This window comes from Coregonus lavaretus (genome assembly GCF_964263955.1).
Source record: "Coregonus lavaretus genome assembly, chromosome: 23".
Classification (NCBI taxonomy): domain Eukaryota; kingdom Metazoa; phylum Chordata; class Actinopteri; order Salmoniformes; family Salmonidae; genus Coregonus; species Coregonus lavaretus.
The window spans coordinates 247,229-270,941 of record NC_140010.1 but is presented as its reverse complement, the minus strand read 5'-3'; the positions used below and the strand labels follow the sequence as shown (position 1 = coordinate 270,941).

At 45.5% G+C, this 23,713-nt stretch overlaps 1 protein-coding gene and 2 long non-coding RNA genes across 4 annotated transcripts in view; 2 read left to right on the top strand and 1 right to left on the bottom strand.

The window, feature by feature from the left end:
• Positions 1-894: 894 nt before the first annotated feature.
• Positions 895-23,713, top strand: part of LOC311099104 (charged multivesicular body protein 5-like) — a gene marked incomplete at its 3' end in the record, with an annotated part of 44,865 nt that continues 22,046 nt past the window's right edge. Inside the window, exons 1-4 of the mRNA XM_084139738.1 lie at positions 895-970; positions 1,434-1,508; positions 4,575-4,604; positions 11,886-11,932. Coding sequence (XP_083995864.1) covers positions 902-970; positions 1,434-1,508; positions 4,575-4,604; positions 11,886-11,932 — 221 coding nt within the window. The 5' untranslated portion in view covers positions 895-901. The remainder of the gene's footprint in view (positions 971-1,433; positions 1,509-4,574; positions 4,605-11,885; positions 11,933-23,713) is intronic.
• Positions 2,052-3,102, top strand: LOC311099105. 2 transcript variants are annotated; one of them, XR_014609684.1, is made up of 2 exons: positions 2,052-2,720; positions 2,852-3,102. It is a non-coding gene; the product is annotated as an uncharacterized lncRNA (long non-coding RNA). The 2 variants fall into 2 exon arrangements; XR_014609685.1 differs by having other exon boundaries at positions 2,834-3,102.
• Positions 2,891-3,659, bottom strand: LOC311099106. The gene is made up of 3 exons (XR_014609686.1): positions 3,617-3,659; positions 3,204-3,506; positions 2,891-2,975 (listed from the first exon to the last, which is right to left on the bottom strand). It is a non-coding gene; the product is annotated as an uncharacterized lncRNA (long non-coding RNA).

Genomic DNA, 23,713 nt, shown 5'->3' with positions numbered 1-23,713 from the left:
GGCTGCAATCATTGGGTGAGTCAGTGAAACTGGAAAGCATTTTTAGGACTATCATTTCCTTGTCATACTGCTTTGCTTTTGTCTTGGCCAGGTCGCAGTTGTAAATGAGAACTTGTTCTCAACTGGCTTACCTGGTTAAATAAAGGTGAAATAAATAAATAAAAAGCCCACAATGTGTCTGTCTCCACACACCTAGGCCTAGGCGATTGATGGATTAAACACAAGATCGTTTGTATTGATATCAGATTCTCAGTTTCTCAGTGTCAAAGTAGTGATTTCGATAATTTGTGTGGTATTAAAAAACATTCTGCCAAAGTCTCCAATCAATTGCATTAAATGTGTTAATAGATGGCCAACTTTTCCCCGGAACCAAATGCAATGCGATGATATGCATGCAATGCTTTATTATAAAAGGTTATCTTTTTTCTCATGCATTCCAGTACCTCTGAGCTCCCCAGGTCACCCCCCTCTCGCGCTCATTTTTTGTTCCAGCACCTCCCGATTTACAATTAAGCACTGACTGTAATAACCATGTTACAACTGAACTATTCCTTTTCCTTTTGTGTAACTTCATAATCACTGTTTTCATAATCACTGTTTTCATTCATGGTTTCTAACTCGGTTGGTCACCCCCACGCTCTTAGCCCTAACCAGGCCAGGCCAGAGTAATAACATACTAATAGAAATCTGCCCTGAAACAAAAATACTTCATGTGCAGCGCCTGTTCTCACCACACGAGGGCGAACTTTTCTCAAACTTCATTGGCTACCGTCATTACCAACAGCATCACTTTGTGTAGGTACCGCAGCTTCCGGGTGTGTTCAGCGGTGGTGTAGATATATTTGGATGCTTTGTGTTTTATGACAGGTTAAAAGGCTTCTGGGAGTTATATATTGTCAAAATGAACAGAATATTTGGTCGGGGAAAACCTAAAGCACCTCCTCCTAATCTATCGGATTGCATAGGAAATGTAAGTCTTGTCTGGTGGTGTGCTTGTTTATAGCTAAAATTAGCCAACTAACGTTACCTAGCGATAGGTTGTCCATCTGTCAAAATCAAAACAACAGAACATCTCTCCAACAACAACATCTAACTAATCACATTACTGTTCAACTGTAGAGCCATTTCCCTGGATGTGATAATTTCACTTCAGCAAGTTAGGGTTAGGGTTATTTCTATCTTGGGTCAAACAGATAATAAACTGTCTGCTTTCCCAACGTGGTCAGGCTATTGCAGCGATGTAACTAGCTACTCCTGTTGTCTCTCCAGGTCTCTCCTAGCTGCAAGCCTCTCTGGGAACTGTCCATGGGGCTGCGTTTTCTTTCAGTTTAGCCCAAACATGTCATTTAAAGGAAGGACCGTGGTATCTGTGCTTTTAGTTTAGATAGTATTTATTGATAAATCAGTGATTAACTGAGAGCTCTGTGATGTAGGTGGATACCAGGGCGGAGTCTATGGATCAGAAGATCTCCCGTCTGGACGCTGAACTGGTTAAGTATAAAGACCAGGGCCCGTATCCTTAAAGATTCTGAGAATCCTCTCAGAGAGCTCCTAACTTAACCTAAAAATTCCTTGCCAGGAGTTTTAGCTTAGAAGTGATTCCAGAACATTTTCAGTGAACTCTGAGCCAGGAATGGATGAAAAATCCTATCTTAGTGAGGAGGTGTGGTTGACCCCGTTGCTAGGTATGAGTCATCATTTCAAAAGCCGTGATTGGTTGATCCTACAAGTTTGATGAAAATGAACTTTTGGTGATAATGAGCAAAGGATGTACCCTCAAATCAATAAACATAATTATACACTCTAATCTTATGCAGACTATAATTGTAAATAATATTTCACATTCAAGAAAATATCTGGAAAATGAATAGTAAGCTGTAGGGGTTATAGCCTAACATTAGAATCTAAAATATGTGAAAACTTAAGCTCATTACACCCTGTTCAAAAAATGATTTGTGTCTCATTTGCTCATATTAATATCCTAGCTGGCATATTTTGTACTTTCACTTCCATATGGACCCCATTGAAAACAAGATGGCCTATCTCAAGGGGCTGTCCTTAATGAAGTAGAAATTGCAACGTTACAACTCAGTGTGAACTTAACGAGGGTAACACAGCTCAGCTTTTAACAATGTCTGTGATTGCTGGCTGGTCTATTTATGAAGGCTTGTTAACAAATATCCTACAAACACAGAAAATGGAGAAAAAAAGGAATCGCAAGCCGAACTGGACTGAGGAGCAAGGTTTGTTGCTGGCCCAGTTGGTGAACGAACATAAAGGTATGTTACGAGGAAAATTTGGCCCAACTGTCACTAGCCAAGGCAAGAGGCGCGCCTGGGACACAATATCCCAAACAATCAATGCCTCTTTTCCACTGGTGGTGCGGACAGGCGACGATTGTGAGAAAAGGTGGTATGTGCTGCAGTCCAAGGCAAAAGATGAGATTGCAGCACACAAGCGGGAATCCTCACTCACAGGTGAGCAAAATACTATGGCCTACCACATAATCTGGCAATTTGCTCCTGCTGGCAAAGTTAATTTACATGCCTAAGTACTGTGTTCATTGACTGTTTCTTTCTAGGGGGTGGACCACCTGCAAAGCGGCTGTCCCAGGTGGCCGACACTGTCTTTCAAGTCCTGGGACACTCTGAGGTCAGTGTCACCGGGCTGCCAACAGGCATTGACACGTCAATGATGCAGGCCCTTGAAATGCAGCAAAGGTAGGACACAGGGTTATTCATATCAACAGTGTTTATTCATTGCAGAAGCCATTTCATGTGTTATCCATGCTCATTGTATTAAATTAATTTAATCAAAACAATAATTAAACTAGGCCTATGTATTTCTGTAGCATGGAGCCATCACAAGAACCGGGCCCATCAAGTTTGCCGCCTGAACCATCTGCAGCTGCTACTCAGGATAGCCCGGCGGATCAAACACCATTCCCATCCGCAGCACCTGCTCCGTCAGCATCCCTGCAGGAGAGAAGATTGCAACTCACAATTGATGTGTTTGAACAACAAAAAAAAGTCCTTTCCCTTCAGGAGGAGTACTACCGCCTTAAAATTGAACACCTAAAAAATAAACCATTTAGAGATTGTGTTCTGTGTCTTGCATTTAACAGTTGCAGGTGATGTGCAGTAAAACTGTGGTAGTTCTTAATACCATCACAAGTTCTCAAATGACATGGGGCTACAGCTTGCCTGAAATGTAAATTTGTGAAGTTTGCCCTGTAAGGCAGTCCACTCTGGGCTAGGTTCCCCTGTGGAATGTCAATATCTTCTTCACCACCATCCTCATCGTTGTCTCCATCCTCATCCTCATCGCCATCCTCCAGAGGTTCTGCAATCTGTCTAACCTTGCAAATATTGTGTAATATTGCACAGGCTATGATGACTTTGCTGACTATTTCAGGCCTCAGCCGCACCTCTCCGTGGAGAACATGAAAGCGCCTCTTAAGCTGGCCTATGCCACGCTCCACCACCGCTCTTGTTGTCTTGTGGGCCCTACAATAGAATACAGACCTTTAATTATTTGATGGAAATATTGCACTACTTGGATGCTCTAACATATTGCTTGCATTTCATTTCCATGATTTTTGTATTGTTTGGCTTACCTGTTATAGTTTAGTTGGGGCCCTTGGCGTGGCTGGAGGTAAGGTGTAAGGAGCCATGGTTTGCATGGGTAGCCACTGTCCCCTAACAAGTGGCAATTAGCTGGCACATAGCGTCTCTCAAAAAGCTGTCTGATGCCACTCTCGGAGAGCATTCTCGCATCATGTGTGGAGCCTGGCCATTTAGCCACAATGTCCAAAATCTTCCAGGCCGCATTGAACACTATTTGCACATTGATGCTGTGGAAATTCTTCCTGTTAACAAAGACAGCCTCGTCCTCTGATGGCGCAATTATTCTCACATGTGTTCCATCAATTACACCCACAACGCCAGGGAATCCTGCAATGTCCATAAATGCCCTTTTATGTGTGTGTAAAGTGCGGGCATCCAGCGGGAATGAAACAAATTGTGTCACAATATTAGGTTGTGACAAAGCTGTCAGTGTTTGGGTGATGACTCTGCTGACGGAGGATTGGGACAGACCCAAGTCATCACTGCTGCATTGTTGCATTTTCCCTGTTGCCAAATACCTCAGGGTTGTGATTACTTTCTTCTCCGGTGTAATAGCGTTGTGGCGTCGAGTTGGTGAAGTAATTGCATCTCTAAGGAGATCCACCACAAACATGATTCCTGCACGATCCAATCTGTAGCGTCTCAATAATTCCCTGTCATCCAGTGTTTGCAGGACATCTCTCCTGCCTCCTCTGTTGGCCATTTTGTGCAGCTGCTTAGGGTAACTCCTAAGCCACTAAAAGTCCTCTTCCCTGCTCTTAGCAGATCTCGCCTTAGGAGCCCTTTTAAGCGCTAGGACTCTTGAGGAATAGCTTTTATATTAACTGGGATTTTCGTGTCACTTTTAGGGGAAATTCTAAGAAAACGTCATGCCTCTGAGAATTTTCTTAGAATTTGGCCGCTAGGAGCCACTTTTTGCACAAAAATTCTTTAGAGATACGGGCCCAGATGAAGAAGATGAGAGAAGGACCCTCTAAGGTGAGAGATTTAGTAGATGGCTATAGTTAGAGGGGAAATCCATTTGAATTCAGGCACTTTTTGACAGCATCCCTTTTGATTTCAACAAAACTTTCCATACGTGTTTACCCCTGGAAGAAGTGGTCACAAAGTGATATTTGGGACCGGAATGCCAAAACATTCAGGAGATAAAGGTGGTCAAAGTTGATCCATTTTGCATTCCCCACCACACCATGAGACATCCATGTCTTCATCACTGGACAAAATAAACTGATGATTTGTAATAACAATTATGACATTTAACATTAATTATCTAAAAACGTGTCATTTCAATCATAGAAATATAAAACTTGTAATGAAAACCAAAGGGATGGCTGCCGGCCGGCCCACCCACCGTCGAATGTCAACTTAAATGGCCATGTCCATTATCTACACTGAACAAAATATAAAACGCAACATGCAACAATTTCAAAAATTTTACTGAGTTACGTTTCATATAATGAAATCAGTCAACTGAAATGTTAATTAGGCCCTAATCTATTGATTACAGATATGCATCCGTTGGTCACAGATAGGGCTGACCCCATTTAGTTGACTGGTCGATTGTTTGGTCGATAGAATGTTGGTCGACCAAGATTTTTTTAGTCGAGCGAGAGTGTGTGTTCCCTTGCCGATGTAACTGATGCCCTTTTGGCAAATAAATAAAACAATTGTTACGGCACACGAGACACCTGTCTGAGTCACGCCTGTCTGAGTCACGCCTGTCTGAGTCACGCCTGTCTGAGTCACGCCTGTCTGAGTCACGCCTGTCTGAGTGGACTAATCCATTGTGGAGGCCACCAGTATCACCAGTAGTACATTTACTGTTAATTACCATAATTTATCATCTACGATGTTTGTTTGGTTATGGTAATTTATGTTAATGATTTCAGTATATTATAAATTATTATTATTCCAGTCTTACCGTTGTCATTATAGGAGTGGACACGTTGTTTGCAGAGCGCACTTGCAGGGCTACACTTGTGAGTATTTTTTGGGGGTTTATTTCATTACATTTACGAGTTGTCAATTTATTAATTGTATTTTGTTTGGAGCACTCCTGTCAATCTTAAGTAAGGACACACACCTGATTACGCATAGAATAGGCCTATAGGCTACCTGGCCTGCGCGCAAATGTAGGCCTATAAATGTGCCTATTTGGGGATCTGATAGTATTACTGATTGGCTTAACGCACCACCACTAATGAGCTGTGGAGCTTCTCAAAGTCATGTTTTCTTCACCTCAAACAGCAAGTAAACAAAGTCTGTTTTTACATCGTTTTGAGAATGACAATAGTTCCTCAGCGTAGCCTATTTGGAAAATCTTTCCAGCTCTCTACCTTTCGATAACCACTCAGCATGAAAGGGGAAAACACAGTAATGCTCTGATCCGGTGGAAATGTCATAAAAAAGGCCTTCCTGATTACTTCTTATCCCTTACGCAAAATAGCCTCCAGCTGTGTCTGTCTGTCTGGAGCTCACTGGCTCGGGAAACTCTGAGGGCCCAGAATATTTTATACAATGTGCAAGTTTGCTAGCAAGCTTCAGGCTGGACCAAGTTAATAGTTGATACAATGTTTCAAGTTCGTTGCAGACAGGCCACGCTGCACATTAAGTATTTTTGTTTCAGGGCAGATTTCTATCAGTTTGTTTTTACTCTGGCCTGGCCTGGTTAGGGCTATGAGCGTGTAGGTGACCAACCAAGTTAGGATATTTATTTTTATCAGGATATTTGTGTGCTGCAATGTTTTTATTTGTTTGCTTAATGTGTAGGCTATTTTTACATATTGTCAATGGCAATAATTATCTATTTCCATCCTGGTCGGTCGAAGGAGGAGGTCGTCGGGTAAGCTTGGCGTCGGGTAAGCTTGGCTTTATACATAGCTTGGGCTTTGTCGAGTAAGGCTTAAACTATGTATTTAGATTGTAGTTAGGTACTGTAGGTAGGTATCGTGGGTTTTTGTATGTAATTATTGTAGGTTAGTATTGTATTCGGCTGTGCCGGGTGTAGCACGAAGCTAGCTAGCTAACCCACCACCTGGACTAGCTGGCGAGTAGCTATTAGCAACGGTATAGTTGTTTCACGCCTGAGAGTGCCTGTAATTACGCCAGCTGGCTGCCTACAATAATTACATACAATAATTGCCTACCATTCAGCTGTTTTCTAACCTCATTGTCTGAACCGTTAACGTTAGGTAGCAAGTGGCTACTGTGCTTGAAATTTAGCTAGCTTGTTGCTACCTGGATAGCTACTAGTAAACAATAGCTGGAACGACCGAGCGAACAGACGCGAACTGGCTGAGTCAATTCAGTGGCTAGCTTTGCACTTGGCTAGCTAACAGTAGCTGCTAGGGGTAAGTCATAACCTACATTTGTGTTTTTTTTGTTTTTTTACATATTGATAGCCCGAGTCGTTCAAGGAATTCGGGACATGGGTGACTAGTTAACGTTAGTTTGGCTCTCTCTGTGTGTTCGTGCCGTGATAGGAGGGGTTCTTCTTTGTCTGAAAGCAATGGCTAGCTAGTTTGCTAACTATTCTAGCTAACTAACTGGCTGAATAAGTTGACGACGGACTCGCTCAAGCTGTCGGGACTAACCCACAACGTTAGACACGGATACGAACGATCTGCTTGCGTGTTGATACACTGGTGGTTTGTTGTGGCCGAGTATTGGCGCTGAACCGTGTTGTTGGAGTCCGGCATGCTAGCTGGCTGTGGCGTCTTATGACGAGGTGCCCGGACGATTTTCACGGAATAATACTGCACCTAGTTAGCTAGCTGAATAAACTAAGTTAGTCTATTCCTAGAAAACATTGAACCGCTGTAGTTTACAACAATTATAGTTTCTGAGGTGGAAGTTGGGAGAGTTATATTTGGGAGTTGTGGTGAGGGAGGCCCCGCTCTCTCCTTTCCCAGATGTTTAGTTCATTTCATTCCGATCTCCTCTGCATTATTGTAGCCATCTGCTGCAGCCTGTCAACTATGCCTCTGCCTATCCCTGTTCTCTCCTCTCCGCACAGGCTACACAAACGTTCTAACACCGCGTGGCTGCTGCCTCTCTAACCTGGTGGTCCCTGCACGCACCTCCCACGTGGAGTTCCAGGTCTCAGGCAGCCTCTGGAACTGCCGTTCTGCTGCCAACAAGGCAGAGTTCATCTCAGCCTATGCTACCCTCCAGTCCCTCGACTTCTTGGCGCTGACGGAAACATGGATTACCACTGAAAACACTGCTACTCCTGCTGCTCTCTCCTCGTCTGACCATGTGTTCTCGCATACCCCGAGAGCATCTGGTCAGCGGGGTGGTGGCACAGGAATCCTCATCTCTCCCAAGTGGACATTCTCAATTTTTCCCCTGACCCATCTGTCTATCTCCTCATTTGAATTCCATGCTGTCACAGTCACTAGCCCATTTAAGCTTAATATCCTTGTCATCTATCGCCCTCCAGGTTCCCTTGGAGAGTTCATCAATGAGCTTGACGCCTTGATAAGTTCCTTTCCTGAGGATGGCTCACCCCTCACAGTTCTGGGGGATTTCAACCTCCCTACGTCTACACTTGACTCATTTCTCTCTGCCTCCTTCTTTCCACTCCTCTCCTCTTTTGACCTCACCCTCTCACCGTCCCCCCCTACTCACAAGGCAGGCAATACGCTTGACCTCATCTTTACTAGATGCTGTTGTTCTACTAATCTCACTGCAACTCCACTCCATGTCTCCGACCACTACTTTGTATCCTTTTCTCTCTCGCTCTCCTCCAACACTACTCACTCTGCCCCTACACAGATGGTAATGCGCCGTCGCAACCTTCGCTCTCTCTCTCCCGCTACTCTCTCCTCTTCCATCCTATCATCTCTTCCCTCTGCTCAATCCTTCTCCCTCCAATCTCCTGATTCTGCCTCCTCAACCCTCCTCTCCTCCCTTTCTGCATCCTTTGACTCTCTATGTCCCCTATCCTCCCGGCCAGCTCGGTCCTCCCCTCCAGCTCCGTGGCTTGATGACTCATTGCGAGCTCACAGAACAGAGCTCCGGGCAGCTGAGCGGAAATGGAAGAAAACTAGACTCCCTGCGGACCTGGCATCTTTTCACTCCCTCCTCTCTACAAGCTCTTTGCCACATTCTCCTCCCTGCTGAATCCTCCCCCCCCCCCTCCTCCCTCTCTGTGGATGACTTCGTCAACCATTTTGAAAAGAAGGTTGACGACATCCGATCCTCGTTTGTTAAGTCAAATGACACTGCTGGTCATGCTCACACTGCCCTACCATATGCTTTGACTTCTTTCTCCCCTCTCTCTCCAGATGAAATCTTGCGACTTGTGACGGCCGGCCGCTCAACAACCTGCCCGCTTGACCCTATCCCCTCCTCTCTTCTCCAGACCATTTCCGGTGACCTTCTCCCTTACCTCACCTCGCTCATCAACTCATCCTTGACCGCTGGCTATGTCCCTTCCGTCTTCAAGAGAGCGAGAGTTGCACCCCTTCTCAAAAAACCAACAGTCGATCCCTCTGATGTCAACAACTACAGACCAGTATCCCTTCTTTCTTTTCTCTCCAAAACTATTGAGCGTGCCGTCTTTAGCCAACTCTCTTGCTATCTCTCTCAGAATGACCTTCTTGATCCAAACCAGTCAGGTTTCAAGACTGGTCATTCAACTGAGACTGCTCTTCTCTGTGTCACGGAGGCTCTCCGCACTGCTAAAGCTAACTCTCTCTCCTCTGCTCTTGTCCTTCTAGACCTGTCTGCTGCCTTTGATACAGTGAACCATCAGATCCTCCTCTCCACCCTCTCCGAGCTGGGCATCTCCGGCGCGGCTCACTCTTGGATTGCGTCCTACCTGACCGGTCGCTCCTACCAAGTGGGGTGGCGAGAAGCTGTCTCCGCACCACGTGGGCTCAGTTCTAGGCCCTCTCCTATTCTCGCTATACACCAAGTCACTTGGCTCTGTCATATCCTCACATGGCCTCTCCTATCATTGCTACGGTGACGACACACAACTAATCTTCTCCTTTCCCCCTTCTGATAACCAGGTGGCGAATCGCATCTCTGCATGTCTGGCAGACATATCAGTATGGATGACGGATCACCACCTCAAGCTGAACCTTGGCAAGACGGAGCTGCTCTTCCTCCCGGGGAAGGACTGCCTGTTCCATGATCTCGCCATCACGGTTGACAACTCCGTTGTGTCCTCCTCCCAGAGTGCGAAGAGCCTTGGTGTGACCCTGGACAACACCCTGTCGTTCTCCGCTAACATCAAGGCGGTGACCCGATCCTGTAGGTTCATGCTCTACAACGTTCGGAGAGTACGACCCTGCCTTACACAGGAAGCGGCACAGGTCCTAATCCAGGCACTTGTCATCTCCTGTCTGGATTACTGCAACTCGCTGTTGGCTGGGCTCCCTGCCTGTGCCATTAAACCCCTACAACTCATCCAGAATGCCGCAGCCCGTCTGGTGTTCAACCTTCCCAAGTTCTCTCACGTCACCCCGCTCCTCTGCACACTCCACTGGCTTCCAGTTGAAGCTCGCATCTGCTACAAGACCATGTGTGCTTGCCTACGGAGCTGTGAGGGGAACGGCACCTCCGTACCTTCAGGCTCTGATCAGTCCCTACAACCAAACGAGGGCATTGCGTTCATCCACCTCTGGCCTGCTGGCTCCCCTACCTCTGCGGAAGCATAGTTCCCGCTCAGCCCAGTCAAAACTGTTCGCTGCTCTGGCACCCCAATGGTGGAACAAGCTCCCTCACGACGCCAGGACAGCGGAGTCACTCACCACCTTCCGGAGACATTTGAAACCCCACCTCTTTAAGGAATACCTGGGATAGGATAAAGTAATCCTTCTACCCCCCCCTTACCCCAACCCCCCCCCCCCCCCCCCCAAAAAAAAAACAACAACAAAAAAATAAAAAATAAAAATGAGGAAAAATAAAAATAAACTACAAAAAATAATAAAAAACATTGTAAAGTGGTTATCCCACTGGCTATAAGGTGAATGCACCTATTTGTAAGTCGCTCTGGATAAGAGTGTCTGCTAAATGACGTAAATGTAAAGTGACTTTCAGATTTGTATAATTTTCTTTTATATAGAATTTTGATGAACCACATGACATAGATTTTTGCGCTATGAAGACTTTATTATAAACAAAATAAAACTGTTCCACGAAAATGTGCATATGAAAATCATAACTGGCACGCAGATCAGTAAAAATGGTACGATCACTTGGCACTCCAAATGGAAAAGGTTGCCGACCGCTGGTGTAGCCTATTTCCAGAAACTTCTGGAGCGTAACGCAGAATCTGCGAAGGCCAGCAGCAGCGGGAGGAGGGTCGGGTTGGGAACAGGTTTTTTTTGTTCTGGTTAGGCGATATTGATCTCTTGCTCCCTCTTTAGTAATTTGTGTGTCTTCATTTTTAATTTCTTAAAGCATCAGACAAACTCAGCCTACATATAGTTGATTTCATGTGTCTATTTATGGAAAAATACACGTTTAAAAATGTTGACTAATCGATTGGTCGAAACAACAGACAACTCTCGGTCGACCAAGATTTTTTAAAATCGGGGACAGCCCTACTCACAGATACCTTTAAAAAAAGATAGGGCCGTGGATCAGAAAACCAGTCAGTATCTGGTGTGACCACCATTTGCCTCATGCAGCGCAACACATCTCCTTCGCTGTCAAAAAGTGATTTAATTCAAATGGATTCACCCTAGAGCAGGGTTTCCCAAACTCGGTCCTTGGGACCCCAAGGGGTGCACCTTTTTATTTTTGCCAAGGGGTGCACCTTTGGGTCCCAGGGACCGAGATTGGGAAGCCCTGCTCTAGACTGACCGCTTACACTAACCTCTGATCCCTGCAAGTCTGTGTCAGTATGTCTGTCTGTCTGTCTGTCTGTCTGTCTGTGTCTGTCTTGCCTTCCTGTCTGTCTGTCTGTCTGTCTGTCTGTCTGTCTTGCCTGCCTGTCAGTATGTCTGCCTGTCTGTCAGTCTGCCTGTCTGCATGTCTGTATGCCTGCCTGCCTGTCTGTCTGTCTGTCTGTCTGCCTGTCTGCCTGTCTGCCTGTCTGTCTGTCTGCCTGTCTGTCTGTCTGCCTGCCTGCCTGCCTGCCTGCCTGCCTGTCTGTCTGTCTGCCTGTCTGCCTGTCTGTCTGCCTGTCTGTGTCTGCCTGTCTGTCTGTCTGTCTGTCTGTCTGTCTGCCTGCCTGTCTGTCTGTGTTGTTGGGAGGGAAAGCTAATTGACTAATACATTATTATATCTCCTCTTCCTCTACAGAACATGGTGAAACAGAAGGCTATGAGGGTTCTAAAGCAGAAGAGACAGTAAGATGTTGTTCATGTCAATACTACTGGATAAGCAAGATACCACTACACAAAATACAGGGAGGGAAGAATACCACTACACAAAATACAGGGAGGGAAGAATACCACTACACAAAATACAGGGAGGGAAGAATACCACTACACAAAATACAGGGAGGGAAGAATACCACTACACAAAATACAGGGAGGGAAGAATACCACTACACAAAATACAGGGAGGGAAGAATACCACTACACAAAATACAGGGAGGGAAGAATACCACTACACAAAATACAGGGAGGGAAGAATACCACTACACAAAATACAGGGAGGGAAGAATACCACTACACAAAATACAGGGAGGGAAGAATACCACTACACAAAATACAGGGAGGGAAGAATACCACTACACAAAATACAGGGAGGGAAGAATACCACTACACAAAATACAGGGAGGGAAGAATACCACTACACAAAATACAGGGAGGGAAGAATACCACTACACAAAATACAGTGAGGGAAAAAAGTATTTGATCCCCTGCTGATTTTGTACGTTTGCCCACTGACAAAGAAATGATCAGTCTATAATTTTAATGGTAGGTTTATTTGAACAATAAGAGACAGAATAACAACAACAAAATCCTGAAAAACGCATGTCAAAAATGTTATAAATTGATTTGCATTTTAATGAGGGAAATAAATATTTGACCCCTCTGCAAAACATGACTTAGTACTTGGTGGCAAAACCCTTGTTGGCAATCACAGAGGTCAGACGTTTCTTGTAGTTGGCCACCAGGTTTGCACACATCTCAGGAGGGATTTTGTCCAACTCCTCTTTGCAGATCTTCTCCAAGTCATTAAGGTTTTGAGGCTGACGTTTGGCAACTCGAACCTTCAGCTCCCTCCACATATTTTCTATGGGATTAAGGTCTGGAGACTGGCTAGGCCACTCCAGGACCTTAATGTGCTTCTTCTTGAGCCACTCCTTTGTTGCCTTGGCCGTGTGTTTTGGGTCATTGTCATGCTGGAATACCCATCCACGACCTATTTTCAATGCCCTGGCTGAGGGAAGGAGGTTCTCACCCAAGATTTGACGGTACATGGCCCCGTCCATCGTCCCTTTGATGCAGTGAATTTGTCCTGTCCCCTTAGAAGAAAAACACCCCCAAAGCATAATGTTTCCACCTCCATGTTTGACGGTGGGGATGGTGTTCTTGGGGGTCATAGGCAGCATTCCTCCTCCTCCAAACACGGCGAGTTGAGTTGATGCCAAAGAGCTCCATTTTGGTCTCATCTGACCACACTTTCACCCAGTTCTCCTCTGAATCATTCAGATGTTCATTGGCAAACTTCAGACGGGCATGTATATGTGCTTTCTTGAGCAGGGGGACCTTGCGGGCGCTGCAGGATTTCAGTTCTTCACGGCGTAGTGTGTTACCAATTGTTTTCTTGGTGACTATGGTCCCAGCTGCCTTGAGATCATTGACAAGCTCCTCCCGTGTAATTCTGGGCTGATTCCTCACCGTTCTCATGATCATTGCAACTCCACGAGGTGAGATCTTGCATGGAGCCCCAGGCCGAGGGAGATTGACAGTTCTTTTGTGTTTCTTCCATTTGCCAATAATCGCACCAACTGTTGTCACCTTCTCACCAAGCTGCTTGGCGATGGTCTTGTAGCCCATTCCAGCCTTGTGTAGATCTACAATCTTGTCCCTGACATCATTGGAGAGCTCTTTGGTCTTGGCCATGGTGGAGAGTTTGGAATCTGATTGATTGATTGCTTCTGTGGACAGGTGTCTTTTATACAGGTAACAAGCTGAGATTAGGAGCACTCCCTTTAAGAGTGTGCTCCTAATCTCAGCTCGTTACCTGTATAAAAGACACCTGGGAGCCAGAAATCTTTCTGATTGAGAGGGGGTCAAATACTTATTTCCCTCATTAAAATGCAAATCAATTTATAACATTTTTTTGACATGCGTTTTTCTGGATTTAGTTATTCTGTCTCTCACTGTTCAAATAACCCTACCATTAAAATTATAGACTGATCATTTCTTTGTCAGTGGGCAAACGTACAAAATCAGCAGGGGATCAAATACTTTACCCTCACTGTACCACTGTTAAACAAACACTCAGAAAATGAGTCATTTTGTCTATTCAGCTTAGAATAAATGACCATATTGTATTCCAGGTATGAATAATTATATTTTATATTGAAGATATGAATAATTATATATTATATTGAAGATATTAATGATGATATTTTATATTGAAGATTTGATGTGATATATTGTATTCTACACTGAGTGGACAAAACATTAGACATAGACTGACCAGCTGAATCCAGGGGAACACTAGGATCCCTTATTGATGTCATTTGGGTTAGGGTTATTTCATTTGTTAAATCCACTTCAATCAGTGTAGATCAGGGTTCCCCAACTGGTGGCCTACGGGCCAAATCTGGCTCACCAGCAATATTATTATTATACAAAGCTGCCCAAATTAATTATGAATATTATTTTAATTAAAAAAATATATTATTACAAAAATCTCAGACTCGAGATGCAAAAAATCCCAAATGCAATGTCCCAAGAAGGAAGTTAATCCACCTAAATAACGCAAAAGTTACATTTTAATTTCATTCATGAGGAGAGAGAAGGCAGGAGACAACTAATACAGCAGCCATTCTGTGGTGAAACCTGCAGCCCAATCAATAGGAGGTGAACAGCGCCTGGTGCGGAAAATATAGCTCACTTCAAAATCGAATTACATTTACATTTTAGTCATTTAGCAGACGCTCTTATCCAGAGCGACTTACAGTTAGTGAGTGCATACATTATCATACTGCCCCCCCCCCCCCCCCCCCCCCCCCCGTGGGAAACGAACCCACAATCCTGGCGTTGCAAGCGCCATGCTCTACCAACTGAGCTACAGGAGGCCTGTATTTTATTTGTCACATGCGCCGAGTACAACAGGTGTGTAGACCTTACAGTGAAATGCTTACTTACAAGCCCTTAACCAACAATGCAGTTTTAAGAAAAACAAGTGTTAAGTAAAAAATAGATAAGTAAATAATAAAAATAACAAATAATTAAAGAGCAGCAGTAAAATAAAATAACAGTAGTGAGGGTATATACTAGGGGTACCGGTACAGAGTCAATGTGCGGGGGCACCGGTTAGTCGAGGTAATTGAGGTAATATGTACATGTGGGTAGAGTTAAAGTGACTATGCATAGATAATAAACAGAGTAGCAGCAGCGTGGGGTGGGGTGGGGTAGGGTGGGGGGGGCAATGCAAATAGTCCGGGTAGCCATGATTAGCTGTTCAGGAGTCTTATGGCTTGGGGGTAGAAGCTGTTGAGAAGCCTTTTGGACCTAGACTTGGCGCTCCGGTAACTTGTTATGCAAGTGTTGCCAACAGATGGAGATAAACTACACCAGTTGAGTAATTCATTTAAACATTTACATTTACATTTACGTCATTTAGCAGACGCTCTTATCCAGAGCGACTTACAAATTGGTGCATTCACCCTATAACCAGTGGGATAACCACTTTACAATTTTTTTATTTTTTTATTTTTAAGAGGGGGGGGGGGGGGGGGGGGTAGAAGGATTACTTTATCCTATCCCAGGTATTCCTTAAAGAGGTGGGGTTTCAAATGTCTCCGGAAGGTGGTGAGTGACTCCGCTGTCCTGGCGTCGTGAGGGAGCTTGTTCCACCATTGGGGTGCCAGAGCAGCGAACAGTTTTGACTGGGCTGAGCGGGAACTATGCTTCCGCAGAGGAAGGGGAGCCAGCAGGCCAGAGGTGGATGAACGCAATGCCCTCGTTTGGGTGTAGGGACTGATCAGAGCCTGAAGGTACGGAGGTGCCGTTCCCCTCACAGCTCCATAGGCAAGCACCATGGTCTTGTAACAGATGCGAGCTTCAACTGGAAGCCAGTGGAGTGTGCGGAGGAGCGGGGTGACGTGAGAGAACTTGGGAAGGTTGAACACCAGACGGGCTGCGGCATTCTGGATGAGTTGTAGGGGTTTAATGGCACAGGCAGGGAGCCCAGCCAACAGCGAGTTGCAGTAATCCAGACGGGAGATGACAAGTGCCTGGATTAGGACCTGTGCCGCTTCCTGTGTAAGGCAGGGTCGTACTCTCCGAATGTTGTAGAGCATGAACCTGCAGGATCGGGTCACCGCCTTGATGTTAGCGGAGAACGACAGGGTATTGTCCAGGGTCACGCCTAGGCTCTTCGCACTCTGGGAGGAGGACACAACGGAGTTGTCAACCATGATGGCGAGATCATGGAACGGGCAGTCCTTCCCCGGGAGGAAGAGCAGCTCCGTCTTGCCAAGGTTCAGCTTGAGGTGGTGATCCGTCATCCATACTGATATGTCTGCCAGACATGCAGAGATGCGATTCGCCACCTGGTTATCAGAAGGGGGAAAGGAGAAGATTAGTTGTGTATCGTCAGCGTAGCAATGATAGGAGAGGCCATGTGAGAATATGACAGAGCCAAGTGACTTGGTGTATAGCGAGAATAGGAGAGGGCCTAGAACTGAGCCCTGGGGGACACCAGTGGTGAGAGCACGTGGTGCGGAGACAGCTTCTCGCCACCCCACTTGGTAGGAGCGACCGGTCAGGTAGGACGCAATCCAAGAGTGAGCCGCGCCGGAGATGCCCAGCTCGGAGAGGGTGGAGAGGAGGATCTGATGGTTCACTGTATCAAAGGCAGCAGACAGGTCTAGAAGGACAAGAGCAGAGGAGAGAGAGTTAGCTTTAGCAGTGCGTAGAGCCTCCGTGACACAGAGAAGAGCAGTCTCAGTTGAATGACCAGTCCTGAAACCTGACTGGTTAGGATCAAGAAGGTCATTCTGAGAGAGATAGCATGAGAGTTGGCTAAAGACGGCACGCTCAATAGTTTTGGAAAGAAAAGAAAGAAGGGATACTGGTCTGTAGTTGTTGACATCAGAGGGATCGAGTGTTGGTTTTTTGAGAAGGGGTGCAACTCTCGCTCTCTTGAAGACGGAAGGGACATAGCCAGCGGTCAAGGATGAGTTGATCAGCGAGGTGAGGTAGGGGAGAAGGTCACCGGAGATGGTCTGGAGAAGAGAGGAGGGGATGGGGTCAAGCGGGCAGGTTGTTGGGCGGCCTGCAGTCACAAGTCGCAAGATTTTATCTGGAGAGAGAGGGGAGAAAGAAGTCAAAGCATAGGGTAGGGCAGTGTGAGCAGGACCAGCAGTGTCATTAGACTTAACAAACAAGGATCGGATGTCGTCAACCTTCTTTTCAAAGTGGTTGACGAAGTCATCCACAGAGAGGGAGGAGGGGGGGGGGGGGGGGGGGGGGGATTCAGCAGGGAGGAGAATGTGGCAAAGAGCTTCCTAGGGTTAGAGGCAGATGCTTGGAATTTAGAGTGGTAGAAAGTGGCCTTAGCAGCAGAAACAGATGAAGAAAATGTAGAGAGGAGGGAGTGAAAAGATGCCAGGTCTGCAGGGAGTCTAGTTTTCTTCCATTTCCGCTCAGCTGCCCGGAGCTCTGTTCTGTGAGCTCGCAATGAGTCATCAAGCCACGGAGCTGGAGGGGAGGGCTGAGCCGGTCGGGAGGATAGGGGACACAGAGAGTCAAAGGATGCAGAAAGGGAGGAGAGGAGGGTTGAGGAGGCAGAATCAGGAGATTGGAGGGAGAAGGATTGAGCAGAGGGAAGAGATGATAGGATGGAAGAGGAGAGAGTAGTGGGAGAGAGAGAGCGAAGGTTGCGGCGGCGCATTACCATCTGTGTAGGGGCAGAGTGAGTAGTGTAGGAGGAGAGCGAGAGAGAAAAGGATACAAAGTAGTGGTCGGAGACATGGAGGGGAGTTGCAGTGAGATTAGTAGAAGAGCAGCATCTAGTAAAGATGAGGTCAAGCGTATTGCCTGCCTTGTGAGTAGGGGGGGACGGTGAGAGGGTGAGGTCAAAAGAGGAGAGGAGTGGAAAGAAGGAGGCAGAGAGAAATGAGTCAAATGTAGACGTAGGGAGGTTGAAATCCCCCAAAACTGTGAGGGGTGAGCCATCCTCAGGAAAGGAACTTACTAAGGCGTCAAGCTCATTGATGAACTCTCCAAGGGAACCTGGAGGGCGATAGATGACAAGGATATTAAGCTTAAATGGGCTAGTGACTGTGACAGCATGGAATTCAAATGAGGAGATAGACAGATGGATTAGGGGAAAAATTGAGAATGTCCACTTGGGAGAGATGAGGATACCTGTGCCACCACCCCTCTGACCATATGCTCTCGGGGTATGCGAGAACACATGGTCAGACGAGGAGAGAGCAGAAGGAGTAGCAGTTTTTTCAGTGGTAATCCATGTTTCCGTCAGCGCCAGGAAGTCGAGGGACTGGAGGGTAGCATAGGCTGGGATGAAGTCAGCCTTGTTGGCAGCAGAACGGCAGTTCCAGAGGCTGCCTGAGACCTGGAACTCCAGGTGTGTGGTGCGTGCAGGGACCACCAGGTTAGAGAGGCAGCAGCCACGCGGTGTGAGGCGTTTGTGTAGCCTGTGCAGAGAGGAGAGAACAGGGATAGGCAGAGGCATAGTTGACAGGCTGTAGCAGATGGCTACAATAATGCAGAGGAGATCGGAATGAAATTAACTAAACATCTGGGAAAAGAGAGAACAGGGCCTCCCTCACCAAAACTCCCAAATATAACTCTCCCAACTTCCACCTCAGAAACTATAATTGTTTCACTGAACCACCCGAATAAAACTCTCCCAACTTCCACTTTAGAAATTAGAATTGTTGTAAACTACAGTGGTTCAATGTTTCAAGGAATAGACTCAACTTACTTTATTCAGCTAGCTAACTATGACGCCATAGCTAACTAGCATGCTAGCATCCAATAACACACAGTTTAGCACCAATACTTGGTTACAACAAACTACCAATAGTGTGTTAACACACTAAACAGATAATTCGTGTCCGTGTCTAGTTCCTTTCATAACGCAGCAATAATTAAACGTTGGCTAGCTAGCACAAATATATTGTATTTAGCTGCTACAGTACAGCTAGCTGGTAGTGTTGGCTAGCTAGCAATGGCTGCTGTGTTGACTTTGTTTGAAAAACGGCGTCGCTGCGAACGAATGTAGCTGGCTAAAATTATATTGTATTTAGTTGCTATAGTACTGCTAGCTGGTAGCGTTGGCTAGCTAGCAATGGCTGCGGTGATGACTTTGTTTGAAAAACGGCGTCGCTGCGAACGAATGTAGCTGGCTAAAAGGATATTGTATTTAGTTGCTACCGTTGCTAATAGCTACTCGCCAGCTAGTCCAGGAGGTGAGTTAGCTAGCTAGCTAGCTTCGTGCTACACCCGGCACCGCCGAATACAATATTAACCTACAATAATTACATACAATAACTACCCACAACAACCCACGATGCCTACCTACAATACCTAACTACAATCTAAATACATAGTTTAAGCCTTACTCGACAAAGCCCAAGCTATGTATAAAGCCAAACTTACCCGACGCCAGCTGTCTGGGTGGCAGACAAGAAGACATTGGTCTTCTGCAATCAGTAGCTGTAATTAAGTACAGTAGCTATTACTACCTAACGTTAATGCTTCAGATAATGAGGTTAGAAAAACAGCTGAATGGTAGGTAGCTAGCTGGCTTATTTACAGGTACTCTTAAGCGTGAAATAACATTGGAAACAACTATCCACAGTTGCTAAAAGTTACCAGTAGCTACCCGCTAGCTAGCTAGCTTTATTGGTCCAGGTAGTGGGTTAGCTAGCCTCGTGCTTCACCGGGGTCCGCCGAATACAATACTTACCTACAATACTTACCTACAATAACTACCTAAATAAACTACCTACAATACCTAACTACAATACCTACCTACAATCTAAATACATGGTTTAAGCTTTTTTTATTTTTTATTTTTTTTATTTCACCTTTATTTAACCAGGTAAGCCAGTTGAGAACAAGTTCTCATTTACAACTGCGACCTGGCCAAGATAAAGCAAAGCAGTGCGATAAAAACAACACAGAGTTACATATGGGGTAAAAAACATAAAGTCAAAAATACAACAGAAAATATATATACAGTGTGTGCAAATGTAGCAAGTTATGGAGGTAAGGCAATAAATAGGCTATAGTGCAAAATAATTACAATAGTATTAACACTGGAATGCTAGATGTGCAAGAGATGATGTGCAAATAGAGATACTGGGGTGCAAAAGAGCAAAATAAATAACAATATAGGGATGAGGTAGTTGGGTGGGCTAATTTCAGATGGGCTGTGTACAGGTGCAGTGATCGGTAAGCTGCTCTGACAACTGATGCTTAAAGTTAGTGAGGGAGATAAGAGTCTCCAGCTTCAGAGATTTTTGCAATTCGTTCCAGTCATTGGCAGCAGAGAACTGGAAGGAATGGCGGCCAAAGGAGGTGTTGCTCAACACCATATAAGAAGCCAAGCTTACCTCCTGCTAGAGAAAACACAACCTCACTCCTCGGCTCCGGTCTGTTCATAGTGATGAGCCCTGACGGGCCCTGGTAAAAAGGAGTGCGCCATATATGGAATAGGGGTGCCATTTGGGACACACAATGCTAAGCTTTTCTGTCACCAACGGTCACAATTGTTAATTCTCAGATCTCAGTGGTCAAGCTAGCTGGTGGAGTGGACTTACAGCGGTGCACATCTTGTAGCCCACACCGAAATCAAAGCGAGACTGCTCGTCCATGGAGTAGTTAATCCCGGGCATAAACAATCCCTGCATAAACAATAATCTTCATTTTAATGTAACTGTACAAACAACAAGAGGGCTTAATTGGAGTCTAATTCTTCAGAGCCTAGGCCTATATTACATAACTTAACTGGCTGAGGTAGGCTATGAGGCTTAACAGCATATTTTATAATAGAAGTGGGATTTTTTTTTTATTAGGCCTACTTACAATTGCAACTGGCCAAAAATGTAGCCTCCTGCATAAAACAATCATTTAAATGTAGCCTCCTACATACAGTGGGGGAAAAAAAGTATTTAGTCAGCCACCAATTGTGCAAGTTCTCCCACTTAAAAAGATGAGAGAGGCCTGTAATTTTCATCATAGGTACACTTCAACTATGACAGACAAATTGAGAAAAAGAAATCCAGAAAATCACATTGTAGGATTTTTAATGAATTTATTTATGAAATTATGGTGGAAAATAAGTATTTGGTCACCTACAAACAAGCAAGATTTCTGGCTCTCACAGACCTGTAACTTCTTCTTTAAGAGGCTCCTCTGTCCTCCACTCGTTACCTGTATTAATGGCACCTGTTTGAACTTGTTATCAGTATAAAAGACACCTGTCCACAACCTCAAAATGTCACACTCCAAACTCCACTATGGCCAAGACCAAAGAGCTGTCAAAGGACACCAGAAACAAAATTGTAGACCTGCACCAGGCTGGGAAGACTGAATCTGCAATAGGTAAGCAGCTTGGTTTGAAGAAATCAACTGTGGGAGCAATTATTAGGAAATGGAAGACATACAAGACCACTGATAATCTCCCTCGATCTGGGGCTCCACGCAAGATCTCACCCTGTGGGGTCAAAATGATCACAAGAACGGTGAGCAAAAATCCCAGAACCACACGGGGGGACCTAGTGAATGACCTGCAGAGAGCTGGGACCAAAGTAACAAAGCCTACCATCAGTAACACACTACGCCGCCAAGGACTCAAATCCTGCAGTGCCAGACGTGTCCCCCTGCTTAAGCCAGTACATGTCCAGGCCCGTCTGAAGTTTGCTAGAGTGCATTTGGATGATCCAGAAGAGGATTGGGAGAATGTCATATGGTCAGATGAAACCAAAATAGAACTTTTTGGTAAAAACTCAACTCGTCGTGTTTGGAGGACAAAGAATGCTGAGTTGCATCCAAAGAACACCATACCTACTGTGAAGCATGGGGGTGGAAACATCATGCTTTGGGGCTGTTTTTCTGCAAAGGGACCAGGACGACTGATCCGTGTAAAGGAAAGAATGAATGGGGCCATGTATCGTGAGATTTTGAGTGAAAACTCCCGAGTGGCGCAGTGGTCTAAGGCAATGCATCGCAGTGCTAGCTGTGCCACTAGAGATCCTGGTTCGTATCCAGGCTCTGTCGTAGCCGGCCGCGACCGGGAGACCCATGGGGCGGCGCACAATTGGCCCAGCGTCGTCCAGGGTAGGGGAGGGAATGGCCGGCAGGGATGTAGCTCAGTTGGTAGAGCATGGTATTTCCAACGGCAGGGTTGTGGGTTCGAGTCCAGTATAAAAAATTAAAATAAATAAAAATGTATGCACTCACTAACTGTAAGTCGCTCTGGATAAGAGCGTCTGCTAAATGACTAAAATGTAAATGTAAAACCTTCTTCCATCAGCAAGGGCATTGAAGATGAAACGTGGCTGGGTCTTTCAGCATGACAATGATCCCAAACACACCGCCCGGGCAACGAAGGAGTGGCTTCGTAAGAAGCATTTCAAGGTCCTGGAGTGGCCTAGCCAGTCTCCAGATCTCAACTCCATAGAAAATCTTTGGAGGGAGTTGAAAGTCCGTGTTGCCCAGCGACAGCCCCAAAACATCACTGCTCTAGAGGAGATCTGCATGGAGGAATGGGCCAAAATACCAGCAACAGTGTGTGAAAACCTTGTGAAGACTTACAGAAAACGTTTGACCTGTGTCATTGCCAACAAAGGGTATATAACAAAGTATTGAGAAACTTTTGTTATTGACCAAATACTTATTTTCCACCATAATTTGCAAATAAATTCATTAAAAATCCTACAATGTGATTTTCTGGATTTTTTTTCTCTCATTTTGTCTGTCATAGTTGACGTGTACCTATGATGAAAATTACAGGCCTCTCTCATCTTTTTAAGTGGGAGAACTTGCACAATTGGTGGCTGACTAAATACTTTTTTCCCCACTGTAAAACAATCATTTAAATGTAGCCTCCTGCATCAAACAATCATTTAAAGAAAAAAAAGGAGTCTCAGGATTGCCTGCTCCTGTAACGACAAAACAAACAGAAAATACTGTCCGCTTGAGACCTAAATATCCCTGGATAAGCACTCACAATAATGTTAGTATTTACTAAATACAGTCATATAGGCCACTAAGTTACTTACACAATGGGAAAAGTTGCATTTCCCCTCGGACACGATCTTGTGGATGTCGGGTGAGATGGATATGCAGGCAGTCCTCGATTGACTTATGTGAAAGCCGGTTCCTCTCGTGAGTTTATATTGCGTTCATAGAGGAAAAGGAGGACTCGCAGGTGTAAGTCGATCCAAACATTGTTAGCACATAAAATGAAGTTTCTTTATTGGCTGTATTCCTCAGAGTATGCCACCCAAAAACGCACACAAGGACTCGGCACTCCTGAGCGCATCCCTGATTTGGCTCGAATTCAATCAGCTCAGTTTGTATTGCAGCCTCACCCAGCGAGGGTATCATTTTCTTAGCAAGGGAGGAGAATTCTCCACCTGGTGGACTGTGAGAGGATCACGTACAAACACAATGATATCCTTGGGCATGCTGTAGTCTTGAAATCTGGTGGAGAAGTTGTCCCTTAGTTGCTTGATGAAATCTTCCATCACCTCTGTGACAATGCTGCGGCCTGGTCCCTCTGCCTGTCCTCTGTGATAATGCTGCGGCCTGGTCCCTCTGCCTGTCCTCTGTGATAATGCTGCGGCCTGGTCCCTCTGCCTGTCCTCTGTGATAATGCCGCGGCCTGGTCCCTCTGCCTGTCCTCTGTGATAATGCCGCGGCCTGGTCCCTCTGCCTGTCCTCTGTGATAATGCTGCGGCC